The sequence below is a fragment of the Eubalaena glacialis genome, chromosome 4 (assembly GCF_028564815.1).
Source record: "Eubalaena glacialis isolate mEubGla1 chromosome 4, mEubGla1.1.hap2.+ XY, whole genome shotgun sequence".
Classification (NCBI taxonomy): domain Eukaryota; kingdom Metazoa; phylum Chordata; class Mammalia; order Artiodactyla; family Balaenidae; genus Eubalaena; species Eubalaena glacialis.
In genome coordinates this window covers 43,352,465-43,371,268 of record NC_083719.1, presented here as the reverse complement: position 1 = coordinate 43,371,268, position 18,804 = coordinate 43,352,465, and the positions used below count along the sequence as shown (strand labels likewise).

The following is an 18,804-nucleotide window of genomic DNA, read 5'->3' as shown; positions in this document are numbered from 1 at the left end:
ACATAGGCTGTTTGGCCCTCATTAACCTATTATTTAATATATAGTTTTACTAATCCTGGTTGTCTAGTTTATCAACCTTATCCAAATAAAAGCAAGGTGGAGCTAGAGAGGAGATAGATTGATAGTAACTGGGCAACAGGAACTTTTACTATAGCATACCGTAGGCTCTGGAGACCTTCAGGTTGTGCAGGTATCCCCACATAGCTCAGTAGGCCTGATAAAACATCACTGTATTACAGCAGAATATACAAAGATTATCTTCTTGATAATATTGAATCATCAAGAAAATTACTCTCTAAGAAATCAAAAAAGTGTATGTCACTTCATGCATAATAGTTAAGGAAATGTAATTCTTGTTGAAAGTATAAACTTCAGTATAACAAAAAGAAATTTTTTGCTATTGCATGCTGAAGGGATAGATAGATTGCTTTGTTAATTTGGAGAGAGTATAAATAAAGGAAACATTTAAGATAATTTTTTCTTTTAAAATTATGTTACTTTCTGGGAGAAATAACACTAATTCTTTTTTTCCCAGTCACCTGACAAACCACAGCCATTAGCACTTTCCCTAGCTCTGATTAGTGACATCTTGCACTCAGGCAGTTCTCAGAGAAGTAGGTAAAATGTACAAAAATTGCCAAACTCTTAGGAAGGCCCAGAATAATTTGAGATCAGTGTTTTATGAATCCTGAATATAAATGCAATCATTACTTTTATTGACAGTATAAATATTTTTTATTCACTGTATTGGCAATAAAAGTAACCTTTTATTTTCAAACAGTTTTATTCTGTTAAGCTTGAATCCAGTACACAAAAGGCAATGCTTACTTTAAAAGTAGCAGTTTTAAAAAAAGGAAAGTTCAGTGGTAATAATTTTATAATGTATGCAGACGTCAAATTATTATTTAGTATACCTGAAATATGTTGTACATCAACTGTATTTCAATTTTAAAAAATGAATGAAAATAAAAGAAATTTCAGTGGTCGTGAAATTATAATGTAAAAGTAAATAATGGAATTAATTAGGTTTTTTTCACTATAGGGAAAAAAATGCTTAATCCACTATTCTTACTTCAGGAAACCTAGCAGAGAGCAAATGTTATTTGGTAACAGTCACTCCAGTGTATGCTGATGGACCAGGAACCCCCAAGTCTATAAAGGCATACCTTAAACAAGCTCGTAAGTCCAGACCTACTTTCTTTGAAAAATGTTGAGTTTTTTAACTAACAAAGACATTTTATCCCTTTTAAATAAGGATATGTCTTATTATGTTCAAATAACTTCATGATAATGAAATTTTACGAAGTCTTAATGATTTACTAAATTCTAATGATTTTCAGTTGGTAAATACCCTATTCTGTTTCAGCACCTTCCAAAGGACCTACTGTCAGGACAAAAAAAGTGGGGAAAAATGAAGCTGTCTTAGAGTGGGACCAACTTCCTGTTGATGTGCAGAACGGATTTATCAGAAATTATACTATATTTTATAGAACCATCATTGGAAATGAAACTGGTAATAAAACTATAGCAGCTATTAAGAATCAGGTGTTTTTTCTTAAGCTTTTAAATACTAATTTGTCTCACCTTATTGGGTTATACATCTTAGTATATAGCATATTATCCTCAGAAAAGAGATACCTGAGAATATGCTTTATGGTTGCTTTCATGGTCCTATTAAAGAAACATTGTTTTCTAGTAAAATATGTTTTAATACATTCACAATGTCAAGTATAGGCCAAACCAAGCAAGAGTAGTTGAATAAAGCACACTTATTGATTTCTTCCAGCTGTGAATGTGGATTCTTCCCACACAGAATATACACTGTCCTCTTTGACTAGTGACACTTTGTATATGGTACGAATGGCAGCATATACAGACGAAGGTGGAAAGGATGGTCCAGAATTCACTTTTACTACACCAAAGTTTGGTAAGAAATAATGATGTTTGATCTTTCTTTTTTTCTCTTTTTTCTTTTTAAAATTTAATCAGACTAAAAATGGGCTTAATTTATATGCTAAAATTTTGTTTAAAGTGCATCTTTGGATTCATATAAATGAAATGTTCATAAATTATGATTTTTATATTGTTGTTTATCTGGTTTTGGTTATTTCTTTAAACTACAGAAAATTTTTTCCTTACTTTTTTGTTGTTTCTTTAATTGTCTCTGACTGATTTCACTTGTACTCTGTAAATCCCAAAAGAATTTGTATATCTTTCTAAATGGGTTCACTTTTTCACTGGCAAAAGTTGGATGTGGTCTCTTTCTTCTCTTGTTCTTCCTCTTATGGGCAGGTTGCTATAAAGACTGGTCCACCCTTGCGGTCTCATTTCCATATCTCCAGCTCAGTCTTTAACCTGCTGAAACCAGGCTTCCAACCCACCACTCCACTGAAACCTCTCTAGTGTCACTCATAGAAGACCCCTTAGTTGTCCTATCCCATGCATGCTTTGTAGTCATCTTTTTTTTCCTACGCTTCCCAGCATATGACCCTGTTGGCCTGTTCATCCTTGAAACTGTCTCTTCCCTTCGTTTGTTTTTCTAATAGCACTCTCCTAAGTCTCCTCCCCGTCTGGTACTTTCTTCTTGGTCTCCTTTTCTGCTCTTTTAAATGTTTTATATTCTCCAGAGCTCTGTTCTTGGCACTGTTTTCTTATTTGCCTATTCAAATTCCCTACCTATGACTTCAGCCATCCTCTCTTCCCTTCCCAAATACATTTTTCTTTCTTTGTTCCATGCCACAACTCTTTGCCAAAGCCAGAAATTTAGGTGCAATTGTAGTAAGTTTCTTCATATCTTTTTCACTTACATAAACCAAGTATCAAGTCCAGTAGATGCACTGCTTGTGCATGTGCTTTCATAATCTCTTTCTTTGACCCTAAACTTCTCATCATTTTCCCCACCTTTTTGTCTTTTCCCAGTACGTGGCCCTATACCTTTTCTTGTTTTGGCTATTCCTGTAGCCTCCCTAAAGCAGACTTAAACTGCATTCTTTCCTGTATCTACTACATTTTGAATCATTATAGAAATTACCTTATTTTATTGTAATTGTATTTGTAACACCCACACCCAAGCACCAAGACAGTGAATGATAAATAATAAGCTGTTTATCATATAAATAAATAAATCATTCAACCATATTCCTCATTGGTTGAATGATTGCTGAGTGAGCAAATAAGTAGATAAGTGACTACATAAAATAGATATTAAAAGATCCTGAGCTTTGCTGTGATGGCCAATAATGAATATAGTCTATGGGATAAGATTTGTGGTGACATGTTTGTAGAATATTTATGTAACAAATACAGGTTTCCCCCGCCATCCAAAAGTAGAGCATTCCTATGAAACCTTTCATAAGCCAAAGTGGTGTAGAGCAAAGAGTATTCCCCACTTTTGGAAAGTTCACATTATGCCACTTCACTTTCACAAAAGACCTATGTTAGTACACTAACAAGCTTTTTTCATAAATTTATTTCTGTTAGCAAAAACAGACATTAATGTAATTTATGAAAAAAGCTTGTTAGTATACGATGTAGGTCTTTCCTGAAAGTGAAGTGACATAATGTGAACTTTCCAAAAGTGGGGGGATACCTGTAATATTTGAAATAAAACTTTGTGCCATGATCTTTGAAAAATAGTAATAATAAACTTTAAAAATATTATCCTGATTATAAAAGTAGTGTTCATTATAAGGAATTTAGACTATATAGTAAAATACAAAGAGGAAGAAAAATCACTCCTAATCCCTCATCCAAAATAATCTCAACATATTTATATATTCTTCTAGTCTTTTCTATGCATACATTTTTTTCCAAAAACGAAATCATACTTATTAGTATTACTTCATCATCTGCTTTTTCCTCTGACCTATCTGTTGTTTTATGGATTCATTATGGCTACTTCACATGGCACGGAATTTGCTCCCAAGGACCATATAGCTTAGTTGAAGAAATATGGTACAAGTAAACAAAACAGAGAGACATTTGAGCCATGTAGATAGTAAATAGAGCAGGAATTTAAAGATATCTGTAGTGGGGAGTTTTACCTTCAGAGATTTTGTGGGAAGACAGTAGTTGAGCCTTGACGTTAAGATGTGGACAGATAGGAAGAAGAAGGCAATCTTAGTTCAGCATGAGCAAAGGCCCAAGGCATGAAAACATAGTGAGCAGAAGTTCAGCACCAATAAAGGAGAGGATCTGCCTGAATTTGATTTGGCATATGTATGAGAACCTTAGCATTCATGAATTAATATTTTCCAACCTATAGTTTATTCCTGAGCCTTCATCTGATTTCTTGGTTCCTGTCATGCTTTGTAGGAGGTAAAGTTACTTACAAAGGGATACGTGTGGTGGAAAGATAAGACTAAGTGAATACTGTATGACTGTAGTACTACTTTCATACATTTTTCCTGTAAAAGACTAGTTACAGGGGGCTGGAGGAGTTAACCAGAAACAACCATAGGTAAATCATTAAAAAAATCTCTAATATAAATTGTCCCAATTAGTGATTCATTTGATTAATAAGTCCTCTTTTATTTTATTTTTTTATAGATCTTTATTGCAGTATAATTGCTTCACAATACTGTGTTAGTTTCTGTTGCACAACAAAGCGAATCAGCCACATGCATATACATGTCCCCATATCCCCTCCCTCTTGAGCCTCCCTCCCATCCTCCCTATCTCACCCCTCTAGGTCATCGCAAAGCACTGAGCTGATCTCCCTGTGCTATGTGGCTGCTTCCCACCAGCCAACTATTTTACATTCGGTAGTGTATATATGTCAATGCTACTCTCACTTCGCCCCAGCTTCGCCCTCCCACCCCATGTCCTCAAATCCATTTTCTATGTCTACCTCTTTATTCCTGCCCTGCAACTAGGTTCACCAGGACCTTTTTATTTTTTTTAAAGATCCCATATATATGCGTTGGCATACAGTATTTGTTTTTCTCTTTCTGACTTACTTCACTATGTATGACAGACTCTAGGTCCATCCACCTGACTACAAATAACTCAGTTTCGTTTCTTTTATGGCTGAATAATATTCCATTGTATATATGTGCCACATCTTCTTTATCCTTTCATCTGTCAGTGGACATTTAGGTTGGTTCCATGTCCTGGCTATTGTAAATAGTGCTGCAGTGAACATTGTGGTACACGTCTCTTTTTGAATTACAGTTTTCTCAGGGTATATGTCCAGTAGTGGGATTGCTGGGTCATATGGTAGTTCTATTTTTAGTTTTTTAAGGAACCTCCATACTGTTTTCCGTAGTGGTTGTATCAATTTACATTCCCACCAACAGTGCAGGAGGGTTCCCTTTTCACCACACCCTTTACAGCATTTATCGTTTCTAGATTTTTGATAATGGCCATTCTGACCGACGTGAGGTGATACCTCATTGTAGTTTTGATTGCAGATAGGGATTCATGTGGTATTTAGGAATCTCAGGCTTGCTGCTTTTTAGATGATATTATTCCTACTTCTGCCACTCCTTGTGCCTGTTAAGATTCTCCTAAAATTCTTAGCCCTATGTCAGATTTATCATCTTTTTGAAAATAGTAAATAACTATTAAAAATTTTGCCTGAATTGTACATTTTTATTCCTTATAGAAGATTACATTTATTCAATTATTGAGATTGTTTAAAGCTTTCCCAGGGACTTCCCTGGTGGCGCAGTGGTTAAGAATCCGCCTGCCAATGCAGGGGACACGGGTTCGATCCCTGGTCCAGGAAGATCCCACATGCCACGGAGCAACGAAGCCCGTGCGCCACAACTACTGAGCCTGCGCTCTAGAGCCCGCGTGCCACAACTACTGAAGCCCGTGTGCCTAGAGCCCGTGCTCTGCAACAGGAGAAGCCACCACAGTGAGAAGCCTGCGCACTGCAACAAAGAGCAGCCCCTGCTCACGGCAACTAGAGAAAGCCAGCGCGCAGCAACAAAGACCCATCGCAGCCAAAAATTAATTAATTAATTAATTTTAAAAAAGAAAAGGCTTTTCCAATTCTACCCAGTAGTTCTAGAACTCAAAGATAAGCTTTTGCTAAGATTCTGCTGAGTGCATACCATAAATGTAATAAATAGGTTTGAAAGCTCTTACCAGGTAGATAGATTATCTATCCAATAAACTGAACTAATCAGTTTATTCCACCAGCCAACATATGTTTTATGCATACTATGTGGTCAGGTTACTGTGTAAGGTGTAAGTAGCTAGGATATGATTTACCAAGGGGGAAGGGAGGGGGGAGAGAAACACCTTTAAGTTTGAAAAGGTTGTAAAAAAATATTAGGATGGTATTTCATCTTTTCAACAGTAATCTGGTTGGGAAGTTGCATTATTTCTCTTTCGCATATGTGTCAACAGTTATTTTCTTTCTTTCCCCTTTCTGTTTTTTTAGCTCAAGGAGAAATTGAAGCTATTGTTGTACCTGTTTGCTTAGCATTCCTATTGACAACCCTTTTGGGAGTATTATTCTGCTTTAATAAGCGAGACCTGTAAGTACCTGTATTCATATTTTTGCATTTTCCCCCACCTTTATTGATCTGTAATTTACATGCAATGAAATTCATCCATCTTAAGTGTACAGTTTAATGAATTTTTGTAACTGTATATAGATGTATAACTACCACCACACTCAAGATAGAGAACATTTCCATCACTCTAAAAAGTTTCTTCATTCTGTTTTGTACTCTGTCCTCTCCCTCAGCCCCTGGCCCCAGCAATCACTGATCTGCTTTCTCTGGTTGCAGCTTTACCTTTTCTAGGATTTCACATATATGGAATCAAACATGTAATTTTTGTGTTTGATGTCTTTCACTTGACATATTTTTGAGATTCATCCATGTTGTTGCATATACTAATATTTTTCTTTTTATTGCTTAGTAGTATTCTATAGTATAGAGATACCAAAATTTGTTTACCTGTACATCTATTATGAAAGTTTAGGTTGTTTCTTTGATTTTTGGCTATTATGAATAGCTAAAATCTGTATGTGTTGCTATGAACATTCACATACAGATCTTTGTGTGACGATATATTATCATTTATCTTGAGTAAATACTTAGTAGTGGGATTGCTGGGTCATATGGTAAGTGCATATTTAACTTTATAAGAAGCTGTCAAACTGTTTTCCAAAGTGTACCATCTTGTATTCCCACGAGCAATGTAAGAGTTCCATTTGTTCCATATCATCCCCAATTCTTGGTACTGACAAGGTTTTTAATTTTAGCTATTCTTTCTCATGGGTTTGTAGTGCTATCTCATTGTGGTTGTAACTTCTGTTTCCCTGATAACTAGTAATAGATCTTTTCATGTGCTACCTATACATCTTCTTCTGTGATATGTCTTTTGAAATCTTTTGCCCATTTTTAAATTGGGTGATTTGTCTTGTTAATATTGAGGTTTAAAGAGTTCTTTATATATCTGGTTACAAACTTTTTGTCAAATACATGTTTTGCAAATTCTGAACTGTGGCTTGCCTTTTTATTCTCTTAACTGTGACTTTAGGAAAGCAAAAGTTTAATTTTGATCAAGTCCATTTTATCAGGGTTTTTTTTTTTTAATGGTTCTTGCTTTTTATGTCCTGTTTAAGAAATCTTTGCCTAACCTAATGTCACAAATATGTTCTCCTATATTTTGTGCATGTTGTGAAGTCAGGGTCAAAGTTTTTTCCCATAGATATCTAGTCATTCCCAGCATCATTTATTGATAAGGCTATCTTTTCCTATTGAATTATCTTGAACCTTTGCCAAAATCAATTATCCATATAAGTCTGGATCTATTTGTGGACTCTCAATCCTGTTCCATTGTTCTATATGTCTATTCATCCTGATAACACGTGGTCTTGATTTATTATAGCTCTATAGTAAGTTTTGAGACCAGGTGGTAGAATTCCTCCAGTATTTTTTTTCAAAATTATTTTTGCTAGGTTCTTTGCCTTTTCATATAAATTTTAATATCAGCTTATAAATTTCCTTTAAAAATCTGTTAGAATTTTTATTGGAATTTTATTGAATCTGTCCATCAGTTTAGGGTAAAATGCAATCTGAACCTGAGTTCACATGTTCATGAGTCAAATAAATCTTTCAGTACGTGAACGTGGTATATCTCTATACTTATCTTGGTTCCTTTTGCAATGTTAGTAGTTTTCAGGCCTTGCACATCTTATGTTAAATTTATTCCTTCCTAAGTGTTTTTTTTGTGTGTGCTATTATAAATAAAATTTAAAATTTTTTTATTTTCTAATTGTTCATTGCTAGTATATTGAAAAGTGCAGTTGATCTTGTATACTGAGATCTTCATAAATTAATTTAGTCACTTTGGATTTTCTACATGCACAGTCATGCTGCCTGCAAGTAAAGATTCCAGTCTTTATACTTTTAGTTCTTTTCATTAGTGTACTGGCTAAGTCCTTTAGGACTATGTTGAATAGAAGTGGTAAGAGCCAACATCTTTCCATTATTCCTGATCTTAGGCGAAAAAGCGTTCAGTCTTACAGCATTGCATGTTATGTTAGCTGTAAGTTGAGGAAGTTCTTATATTTATGTTTTGCTAAGAGTTTTTGTCATGAATGGGTATTGAATTTTGTCAAATGCTTTTTCTGCATCTGTTGAGATGAGCTTATGATTTTTCTCCTTTCTTTCATAAATATGGTGAATTTTATTCATTGATTTTCAGGTGTTATACCTTGAATTCCTTGGATTTTGCTAGATTCGGTGTGTTAATAATTTTTGCATTTTTATGTTCATGAGTGATATTGGTTTGTCCTTTTTGTGGTGTCATTGTGTAGTTTTGGATTCGGGGTAATACTAATTATCTCATAAAATGAATGGCCTCAGGACATATTACCTCTATTTTCTGGGAGAGTGTGTAGGGTTGGTATTATTTCCTCTTTAAATGTTTGATAGAATTCACAAATGAAGCCATCTGGGCCTGCTGTTTTCTTTGTGGGGAGGTTTTTAATTAAAAATTGAATTTCTTACAAGTATAGGGCTATTGAAGTTTTCTTTTTCAATCTGTTTTGGTAATTGGTATCTTTCAGGGGATTCATCCATTTTTTTTTTTGGTTGGTCAGTTCATTTAGGTTGTTAACTTTATTGCTTTTTATATTATGTCCCGATTTCATAGTTGTTCCTGCAGGACAGTCTGTTAGGATCTTATTACTCATCTTTATTTGAACTTATTCTCAAGATGACTCATTTCCTGTGTACCTATGTACACTGTGGACCTCTAATGTTGGGCTAGGGACTGTATTAAGGTAAAGATATTTAAATAGGTTTTTGATGATGGGGGATATCCGGAATTCATTGTTAGCCTTTTCTTCCTTGTGAAAAATCAAATTTATTTTATCTTGTACCAATGTGAAAATTGAACATTTTTGGGTTTTTGTTTTGGGGAGAGAAGGTATACCACAATTTTTTGTGACCCTGGCTAAAGTTTTTAAGTGTTGTTGTTGTTTATTTATTTTATTTATTTTTGGCTGCGTTGGGTCTTCGTTGCTGCGCGCAGGCTTTCTCTAGTTGCGAGCAGGGGCTACTCCTCATTGCAATGCATGGGCTTCTCATTGCGGTGGCTTCTCTTGTTGTGGAGCACGGGCTCTAGGCGCACGGACTTCACTAGTTGTGGCACGTGGGCTCAGTAGTTGTGGCTCGTGGGCTCTAGAGCACAGGCTCTGTAGTTGTGGCACACCGGCTTAGTTGCTCCATGGCATGTGGGATCTTCTCAGACCAGGGCTCGAACCCGTGTCCCCTGCATTGGCAGGCAGATTCATAACCACTGCGCCACCAGGGAAGCCCTTTAAGTGGTTTTTATTGCAGAATTTAATTTCAGAGATTTTTAAAAATTGAATACTGATTACCAGCTTTAGTCTTATAAACAAACACTTTTTCTTTAAGGATAAAGATTAAGATCCTTACACATTTTTAACAGTATTTCTATTGGTTACAAGAAAAATAACGTTTTTGTTAGATTTGGGATACAGCAGGTATTTTTTGTTTATTTAATTGGGTTGGTTTGATTCTTAAGATTCTTGGATGATAATGTTTAGAAATAGGGACTATTCATTGTTTATTACATGTGGTTCTACATATGAGATATTTCTTTTCTCTCCAGAATTAAAAAACACATCTGGCCTAATGTTCCAGATCCTTCAAAGAGTCATATTGCCCAGTGGTCACCTCACACACCTCCAAGGGTAAGATAAAATATTTCTGACTTACTTGTAATACACAAGCATATTCGGATATATTATAGAGTTCAAGCAAAAGATAATACTGAATCGAAAAGTAGAGGAAAATAGTACATAAATGAGAATTTTAGTCAAAATTTAAAATAATACTTATGTATTCTAGGAGTTTATTATCACCATAGCATATTTGTCCTTATATTCCTAATTCTATTTAGTATACATTAAAAATATTTGATTGAACTTGTAAGTTGAAAACCTACTATGTTTTAATGCTGCTATGTGATAATTCTGTTGTAAGGCAAGCATTTTAGATTGTATATTAAAATAAAATTTTAAATCTACCACTTTAACATGATTAAATGGCTTCTGGAAACCTACAGTAAATTCCTTGAACTTCCCTAAAGGGGAAATGATTTGTACTTATTATCTTCTGACAGTCCGTTAATTTTAGATTAACAGATTGAAATGTATATCCTATGAAACCTCAGTCAGTCATTTGAGTTTGATTTAATGTTTTCCTCATTTTTCTATCCAATTAATCCTAGGCTGCCCAGACTAGGCATGAAATATGAAATTTTATTTCTAGACCTTTAAGTAAGTTTATCAAAATGTAACACCAACAATATTGATTGAGAATTCTGAGGAAATACAGCCTAATTCATACTTTTTAGAATCATTTCACAATGTCCGTGATTCACGTGATTTAGTTAGTGATATAGATTATCTCTGCACCATTAAAAGTTACTGAGACGTTTCAGAGATTCATTACTCTGTGGCTTTAACTAAGATGTCATATGTAATTATTTCAGAGTTTCTAAATGAACATGCACCATAGGTAATAATTCATTTTCTCTCTTTCTTAGCATTTTAATTCAAAAGATCAAATGTATCCAGATGGCAATTTCACTGATGTAAGTGTTGTGGAAATAGAAGCAAATGACAAAAAGCCTTTCCCAGAAGATCTAAAATCATTGGACCTATTCAAGAAGGAAAAAATTAATACTGAAGGACACAGCAGTGGTATTGGAGGGTCTTCATGCATGTCATCTTCTAGGCCAAGCATTTCTAGCAGTGATGAAAATGAATCTGCGCAGAACACTTCGAGCACTGTCCAGTATTCCACTGTGGTACATAGCGGCTACAGACACCAGGTGCCATCGGTCCAAGTCTTCTCAAGATCCGAGTCCACCCAGCCCTTGTTAGATTCTGAAGAACGGCCAGAAGATCTACAGCTGGTAGAGAATGTGGATGGCAGTGACAGCATTTTGCCCAGGCAACAGTATTTCAAACAAAACTGCAGTCAACATGAAACCAGTCCAGATATTTCGCATTTTGAAAGGTCAAAGCAAGTTTCATCCGTCAATGAAGAAGATTTTGTTAGACTTATACAGCAACAGATTTCAGATCATATTTCACAGCCCTATGGATCTGGGCAAATGAAAATGTTTCAGGAAGTTCCTGCAGCAGATGCTTTTGGTCCAGGCACTGAGGGACAAGTAGAGAGATTTGAAACAGTTGGGATGGAGGCTGCAATTGATGAAGGAATGCCTAAAAGTTACTTACCACAGACTGTAAGACGAGGTGGCTACATGCCTCAGTGAAGGACTAACTCCTGTTACAACTTTGGAAATACCTGTAAAGTAAAGCTAAAAATATTTTATCTGTGATTTCAGATCTTCACTCACTGAAGATGATCATTTGCCCTTAAGGACAAGAAGGTACTGTCCTCCCATGTGGGCTGTTTCCATTCCAGAATATCTGGGATTTGACTTTAAGCACTACATAAACTGACTTCATCCTCCAAATAGCTGAATGACTGCTGTTTCAGGATGTTTGCACTGAAGAAAAACAAAGCTTGTCTGAAATTTATAAAGTGAAACTTTTTGTTTTGCTATCTAGAAAACAGAGGGTATTTAAATTAAAAGCAGTGGTAAACTTAGCACAGCTATACTGATTTTAATGAGAATAGTCATCAAATATCAAATCTTGGGGAGAATTAGCATAAAAATTAGAGGAGCAAGGTCTAGACCCTCTACTTCAAGTGACAACATAATTTAAAAAGAGTCCAGATGGTACAACTAATATGAGCCTAGCTTTTGTTGTCTGACAAAAAAAAAAAAGAAAAAAATTGGGCTCATTTATAATCATACCAACATATAAAATATTAGTTCTCGTCCATTGGTAGTGATGCTGCCAGTTACTGGAGAAAAGGAATTCTGGAGTTTTAACTTGGCAAACTAAAAATACTAATTTTTGAATATTAGACAATAAGTAAATTTTCAAACATTTGCTTTCTATCACTATTGACAGCCTCTGAAGATCCATTTCACAAACTCAGCAGAGGGTCCAGATAAGAGCTAGGAATGAATGCGACGAACTATCTTAAACATTTAAAAAATTCTTTGCCATTTATAAAGGCTTAAATTGTTAACACTTTTCTATACATGTATGTAAACATTATTGACCCTTCTTGTTAAGACGTCAGAGAATTTGGTTGATGAAGCACTTTATACAGTATGTCTTCACCTTAAAATGTGTTTTGATTTAATATGCTTTGTTTTTAAGTAGATTGAGTTTTTTCTTTCTTTCTAGCAGGTGTTTGAAGCAGACTAATAAGTTAGAGGACTTGGGCAATACTCACCAAAACAAACAAAGCACCGCCCCAAAAATGTACATATTGATCTTAGGAAATATCACAGTTAGCAAATATCCTTATTGTAGAGGCACTTAATGAAGAGATAGTATTTTAATGTCTGCCAGTTCTGAGGTAGGTGAAACTTAGTTCTACATGATGATTTAGGAATATTTTAAACCTCTTCCCACATGTCCTGTTCTTCAGGGGAAAAGTGACTCGGGCTTCCAGAGTTTAGCACTAAACTCACTTTCACATTTATGTTATTCCCTACCCACCACGTTTGACAAGGAAGCAGGGGCTAAAACTAGGAGCTGAGTAAGTAAGAAGAAATTGTCATGTGGTTGACTACTGCTGTCAAGTAAGTTTGTTGTTTCTCTGTCATATTTAAGTTACAGAAACCAAGCCAACTTAAAATAGTTTGTAGAGGTTATTGAAGAATAAAAGGCTGAGAAAAATTAGTACACATTTACAGTTGAGATGTAATTCAACTCATTACTCTCAATATTGTTCACATTAGACTTGCTGTTATGCTTTATCCCTTGTATTCTTGCCCGATACTTTTCAGAGTTCTTTCTTATATACAGTCTTTGCGAGACAGAGCAGATGCTTTATTCTGATATATCCAGTTCTACTTTAGGCAACACCAACATGAGGTTGGTAGAATGTCAGAATTAGTAGTAGATGAGGAAAATTAGGCACAGACAGGTCAGGTTGGAACAGAGAGACCCCGAACTCACACACACTACACACTACAAGGTAATAAGCATTACCACCATTTAAGTTGGTCGTCAAAGGCTGGTCCAAATCAGAACAAGATTTATCTTGCTAAATGTCAACAGATTTATATCTATTACATTTTTCATTTCCTCAAAATAAGTAGTCATGTTGTTATAACCATGTTTAGCTCTAACCTTCCTCCTAACAAATAGCAGTGTTGCGAAGAACATTTTAGTGTGGAAATTGTACGTGGGAGGTGGGCAGTTATAAAATGTGAACTCATGATCTATGGGAATCAGAACAAATAGATATTTAAGAAAGGACATCATATAAGCAAATTTGTATGTTGAAACTTGTATAGAACATGGTGCAGTGAGTGAATGCCCCCCAGCCACAAAAGCACTTTAGGCATATTAAATGGACATAGTTACTGTGCAAAACTTCATTCAGGAAATAAATATATTTATGTAATATACATCTTTGCCCCAAAAGAGAAAAGGAGTCATGAAACTTAAGTACAAAATTACTTTCATAAGGCATGTCTTAGAATAATCTGTCTTGATATATGTAAATTATATTTTAGGTAGGCCCAGAAACAAATCCAGTTAATTTATGTGAAAATTAGACTATGTTTAAGATAGTGGATAAGCTACTCATTAAATATCTAGTATCCAAAAATTTGATGCAGTTGCCCTCTTGTAAGATTAAAAAAATAATAAGCATATGTTACATGTGTTGTTATTGTAATTTGATTGTTACTGGTGTCTTTGGTATCCTACCCTCATCCTTCATAAAGGCATGAGGCTAAATAACTGTTGGAAAACTGTCAGACTTCAAACCCACTAAAATCTAAAAGTTTAATTCTTTTTTAACATGGATCATTCAGCACTAGGGAACATACCCAACATGTGAGCAGAAGCAAGGGAAAAAGCAGAATCATTCACGTGTTTTGTGTTCACATCTGTTCTGTGCCTAGTTGTTTGTTTAATTTCAACCTTTTTCTTTGATAAGAGATTTTTTTTTTACACACGAAGTCATCCAAGACCCTAGTTTATTTTGAAGTTAAAGGTTAATGAAGTTGAAATATACTTTTAAAACATATATTTATGAAAAGTCAAATTTAAAGTGGAACATCTAAAATAGCACTATAAATAGACATCAGATTTTAAAAGATGTCTTTTTTCTACTCACATAGTTTAGTTAAAATCATGACATAAATTTAGAAATAAAATAATTATATAGTAGAATTCCCTAAAATATTTCTGTTAACTGGCATGTACTGACCAACTATAAATTAAGTAGGAGAACTCTTCCTAGTCTATTCCATTATATTCCACACCAATCTCCTCCTCTGTTTGGTGTTAGGAACAAATTTCTATACCATACATTTCTGTTTCAGTAGTTTTTTGTTGAAATGAGTAAAATGTCAAAATAATAAGCTACATAAAACTTAAAGTTCAATTGTTTAAAAATATTGGGATAGCTTTCTGTTGTAGGTTGTGTTAGATTCTATTGCCCAGGTAAGATTACTTTAAAATTTTTTTTGCACTTTTTTGTAAATTAAAAGAATATGAAGCCATAAAATGGCAAGATATTTAGGCTTAAGAAATTTTAAACTAGCAAACTTACAACCTAATTCTATAAACTGGTCCTTGGTAGCCGTTCCTTTTCAGGCTATTTATAAACAGAATTTAGATGTACGTCAAAACAAAACTTTCCAAAGCTAAATGTAATATCTTTTGGGTTAATCTATTTTTTTTTTCATTGTATATGCTACTTGTATGTGTATTCCCACGATATTCTAATATACATTGCATTAAAAATAAAAAGGCAGCTCTGGATGAGCTCTTTTGTTACCTATTTCTAAATTTTTTAATAAGGCTTTTTGTAGTCAGTAGTTCCTTAAAACGGGTTAAACTTCATTACACAGTTCTTTAAAGTTGATAGATCATGATGAGAATGAATTTAAGGCCAATGGTGATAGATGTTACAGACCTTTTATCCCTTAAACATAAGCTTTGAGAATGATAACTACATGCTTCAGATGCTGTTACATGAATATCAAAATGTGATGTGTCAGAAATAAAGGGATAGTTTAAAGGTGGATATTTGAAAATTCTTTAGTCTTAGTATATATATATATATATATATATATATATAGAATAGTATACTCTAAAAATAAGTGTGCAATTTACTAGTACTACAGTACAGTGAGTAGCATTAGGTATGTCTCCTATTTATACCCTATGTCCCATTTAATTGTAAGTGCAATCCTTTTAAGTTCACTTGCTCTTTTACCCCGACCTAATCTAACTTCATATAGAAGGCTTGTCTAGAAAGAGTATTGTATGTATTTTCACTTTTGCACAGTGAATTGCATGTGCAACTTGTAACCACAGCTATTGTTTTTATGTTGACATAACTCTTAAATGTTCTCTTATATATCAGCTCGCATCCTTTAAGTAAATTTAATAAATTCTTAACTCAGTTTTTTTCTGGGTGTGGTCACTACCAGATGTCATTAAACATAATGTTTAAGGTAACAGTATTTATCATTACTGGTGTTGGGCCTTTGTGTAAACTAGGTGCTTTTTGAGGGTTCTGTGGCTTTTTAAATGCTCATTTAGCATAATGGATAGGGTTTAGAAGAAAATCAATACCCTATCTTGGCCTTAATAAATACAGATTCGGAGGTGGCAAATTCGTTTACCATTTTTCTGGATTTACTAAGATGATTTCTGGAATCCCAGCATCTTACCTCCCACTGGATATTTTTTAACTGGGTTGCCAGGGGACCAACCAAGTACAGAGGTGCTGTGCTATCCTGTGGCCTGTCTGTGCCCACACTCTACTAGAGTCTCATCACAGTGAGGCACGAAGCCAATTGATCCACAGCATCCCACTGCTACCCCCTGAGGTTGCTGAGTAGTAGTGTATGAAAGTAACAGTTCCACCTGGAAGGAAATCTGAACTACTAGATTTGTGTCTTCACATTGTGATTTTATCTTAAATATGCAGTAAATGAAAAACCCACAAACACACAAGTTAACTTCATCCCTTCACATATATACTAAAGGTTGTAGAAATAGCGTCTTGGGTTTGGGCTATGTGTTTGTTTAAAATCTTTGGCTGTGGCTCTTACGGGCTCAGCCTGACTTCTTTGTGGTACCTCTTGTCTAACCCTAATTTATATTATGGATCCAATCCATCCTACTGCCAAAAAGATTACAGAGTTCCCTCAGCATTCAGTTTCCCTAGCCCAGAGACAGAGAAGCAATTTTAACTTCTGGTTTAAACTTTTTTCTTTTTAAATTAATATAAAACATTCCTTCCATGCTTTCAAAATATAAACAAGAGTACAACAAACTGTGCTCTTACAGAGATGTTTAAGTCTAGTTAACATGCTCTGGTTACTTAATAGAGTACAGAAGAGAAGGAGAAAAAGAGACCTGAGGTGGAAAGAGAAGGAAGTGTGGAGAAGCAGAGGGAAGCAGGTAGTGACCCCAGGTCAACAGCTCATGCCCCCATTGCTGCTCACTTAGGTTGGCTGCTGGCCGACCTAGAAAGACCTTCGAAAGGCTACTTGGTTCCTCAACAGCTTAAAACAGTTCTATCTACACTGAGGGAGAAAAACCTACCTTTAAATTCAAAGTTCAAAATTTTTTAGATTATAGTTATTTTTTCCCAATTGCTAAAAAGGTTTCAAACAGATGGGAAGGCATAGCTTAGTTTTAGAAATCTGTGGACATTCAAAACCCAATTCTTTTACATTTATCCCTTGTGACTCTGGTTTTGTCATTTTACGTGTCAGAAAAGTATAACTAGAATTGTCTTTCCTCATTCTTGAACATTTTTTTAAAAACATTAAATGGCTCTTATTTATACATTTATGCATTTGTTGAAATTAGAATCCTTCCAGGATAATGTGGTGAGATACATAGTGGGAATCCTCACACACAAAAATAAAAGGGGAAAAAGAAGACAACTCAGATCAAGCATTTCTCGCTCCGGCTACCTCATCAGCGAGGGCTGTGGACGGTCCTTTTGATACAGAGTGGCCAGATTAACCAAGCGGTCAAAAGTGATTTATTCCCCAGAGCACTGGTTCAAACACTGAATGAGATCCCACCCCTTGACTCAGTCCAGGCTTCCTTTGCTAGAAGAATCTTTTTTATTTTTTTAACATCTTTATTGGAGTATAATTGCTTTACAATGGTGTGTTAGTTTCTGCTTTATAACAAAGTGAATCAGCTATACACATACATATATCCCCATATCCCCTCCCTCTTGTGTCTCCTTCCCACCCTCCCTATCCCACCCCTCTAGGTGGTCACAAAGCACCGAGCTGATCTCCCTGTGCTATGCGGCTGCTTCCCACTAGCTATCTGTTTTACATTTGGTAGTGTGTATATGTCAGTGCCACTCTCTCTGCTAGAAGAATCTTAACGGTTAAAGATGAAACTCATAAGTACACACCTGGATCCTGTCCTTATAGGAAATTGTTTTCCCTACAGTTTTGGCCAAAGTCAGAAAAAACCTGTTGACTAGTGATAGCTTTTAAATGAATATCAACTTCTCTGGAACTAGTTCTGTACGCTTCCAGAAAGGGGATCATGGTTTTAAATGAATGGCCTGAAAGAGAATATTTAAGTGAAAAGGTACTCAAAGGCACTGAGATTCTGACAACAGAAAGAACTCTGCAGGAGCATTTAAAGAATGAAAAGGCAGGGACTTCCCTGGTGGCTCAGTGGATAAGACTCCACGCTCCCTGGTCAGGGAAGTAGATCCCACATGCATGCCGCAACTAAGAGTTTGCATGCCACAACTAAGGAGCCCAAGTGCTGCAACTAAGGAGCTGGCAAGCTGCAACTAAGGAGCCTGGGACCCGCAACTAAGGAGCCCGTCTGCCGCAACGAAGGAGCCCACGTGCTGCAACTCAGGAGCCCGCCTGCCGCAACTAAGACCTGGTGCAACCAAATTAATTAATTAATTAAAAAGAAAGAAACCCCCCCCAAAAGAATGAAAAGGCAACCACTCTTCCCTATAGGTCAAAGTCAGTGTGGATTTTGCCCAACGTTCAATCTAGACTTACAAACACCTGAGCTCCCAGCAGGCATCAGAGCCCAGGAAAGGACCTCTGAGAACATCTAAGTTCCACGTTTAGAATTGTGACTAGAAATTGTTGGCTGCTCATGTTGCTGTGGCGAGGGGCCATTCCCTGCCCAAGACGTTTCTGATCACCTACTGGGGGCCATGCTGGTGCAGGGTGTAT

The 18,804-nt window shown here is 35.5% G+C and overlaps 1 protein-coding gene across 4 annotated transcripts in view; it reads left to right on the top strand.

The window, feature by feature from the left end:
* Positions 1 to 14,261, top strand: part of IL6ST (interleukin 6 cytokine family signal transducer) — a 46,919-nt gene extending 32,658 nt beyond the window's left edge. For all 4 annotated transcript variants that reach the window (XM_061189267.1, XM_061189266.1, XM_061189265.1 and 1 more), the window contains 6 exons: positions 1,078 to 1,179; positions 1,367 to 1,513; positions 1,787 to 1,927; positions 6,392 to 6,488; positions 10,105 to 10,186; positions 11,044 to 14,261. In XM_061189267.1, coding sequence (XP_061045250.1) covers positions 1,078 to 1,179; positions 1,367 to 1,513; positions 1,787 to 1,927; positions 6,392 to 6,488; positions 10,105 to 10,186; positions 11,044 to 11,781 — 1,307 coding nt within the window. In that variant the 3' untranslated portion in view covers positions 11,782 to 14,261. The remainder of the gene's footprint in view (positions 1 to 1,077; positions 1,180 to 1,366; positions 1,514 to 1,786; positions 1,928 to 6,391; positions 6,489 to 10,104; positions 10,187 to 11,043) is intronic.
* The last annotated feature ends 4,543 nt before the right edge of the window (positions 14,262 to 18,804 follow it).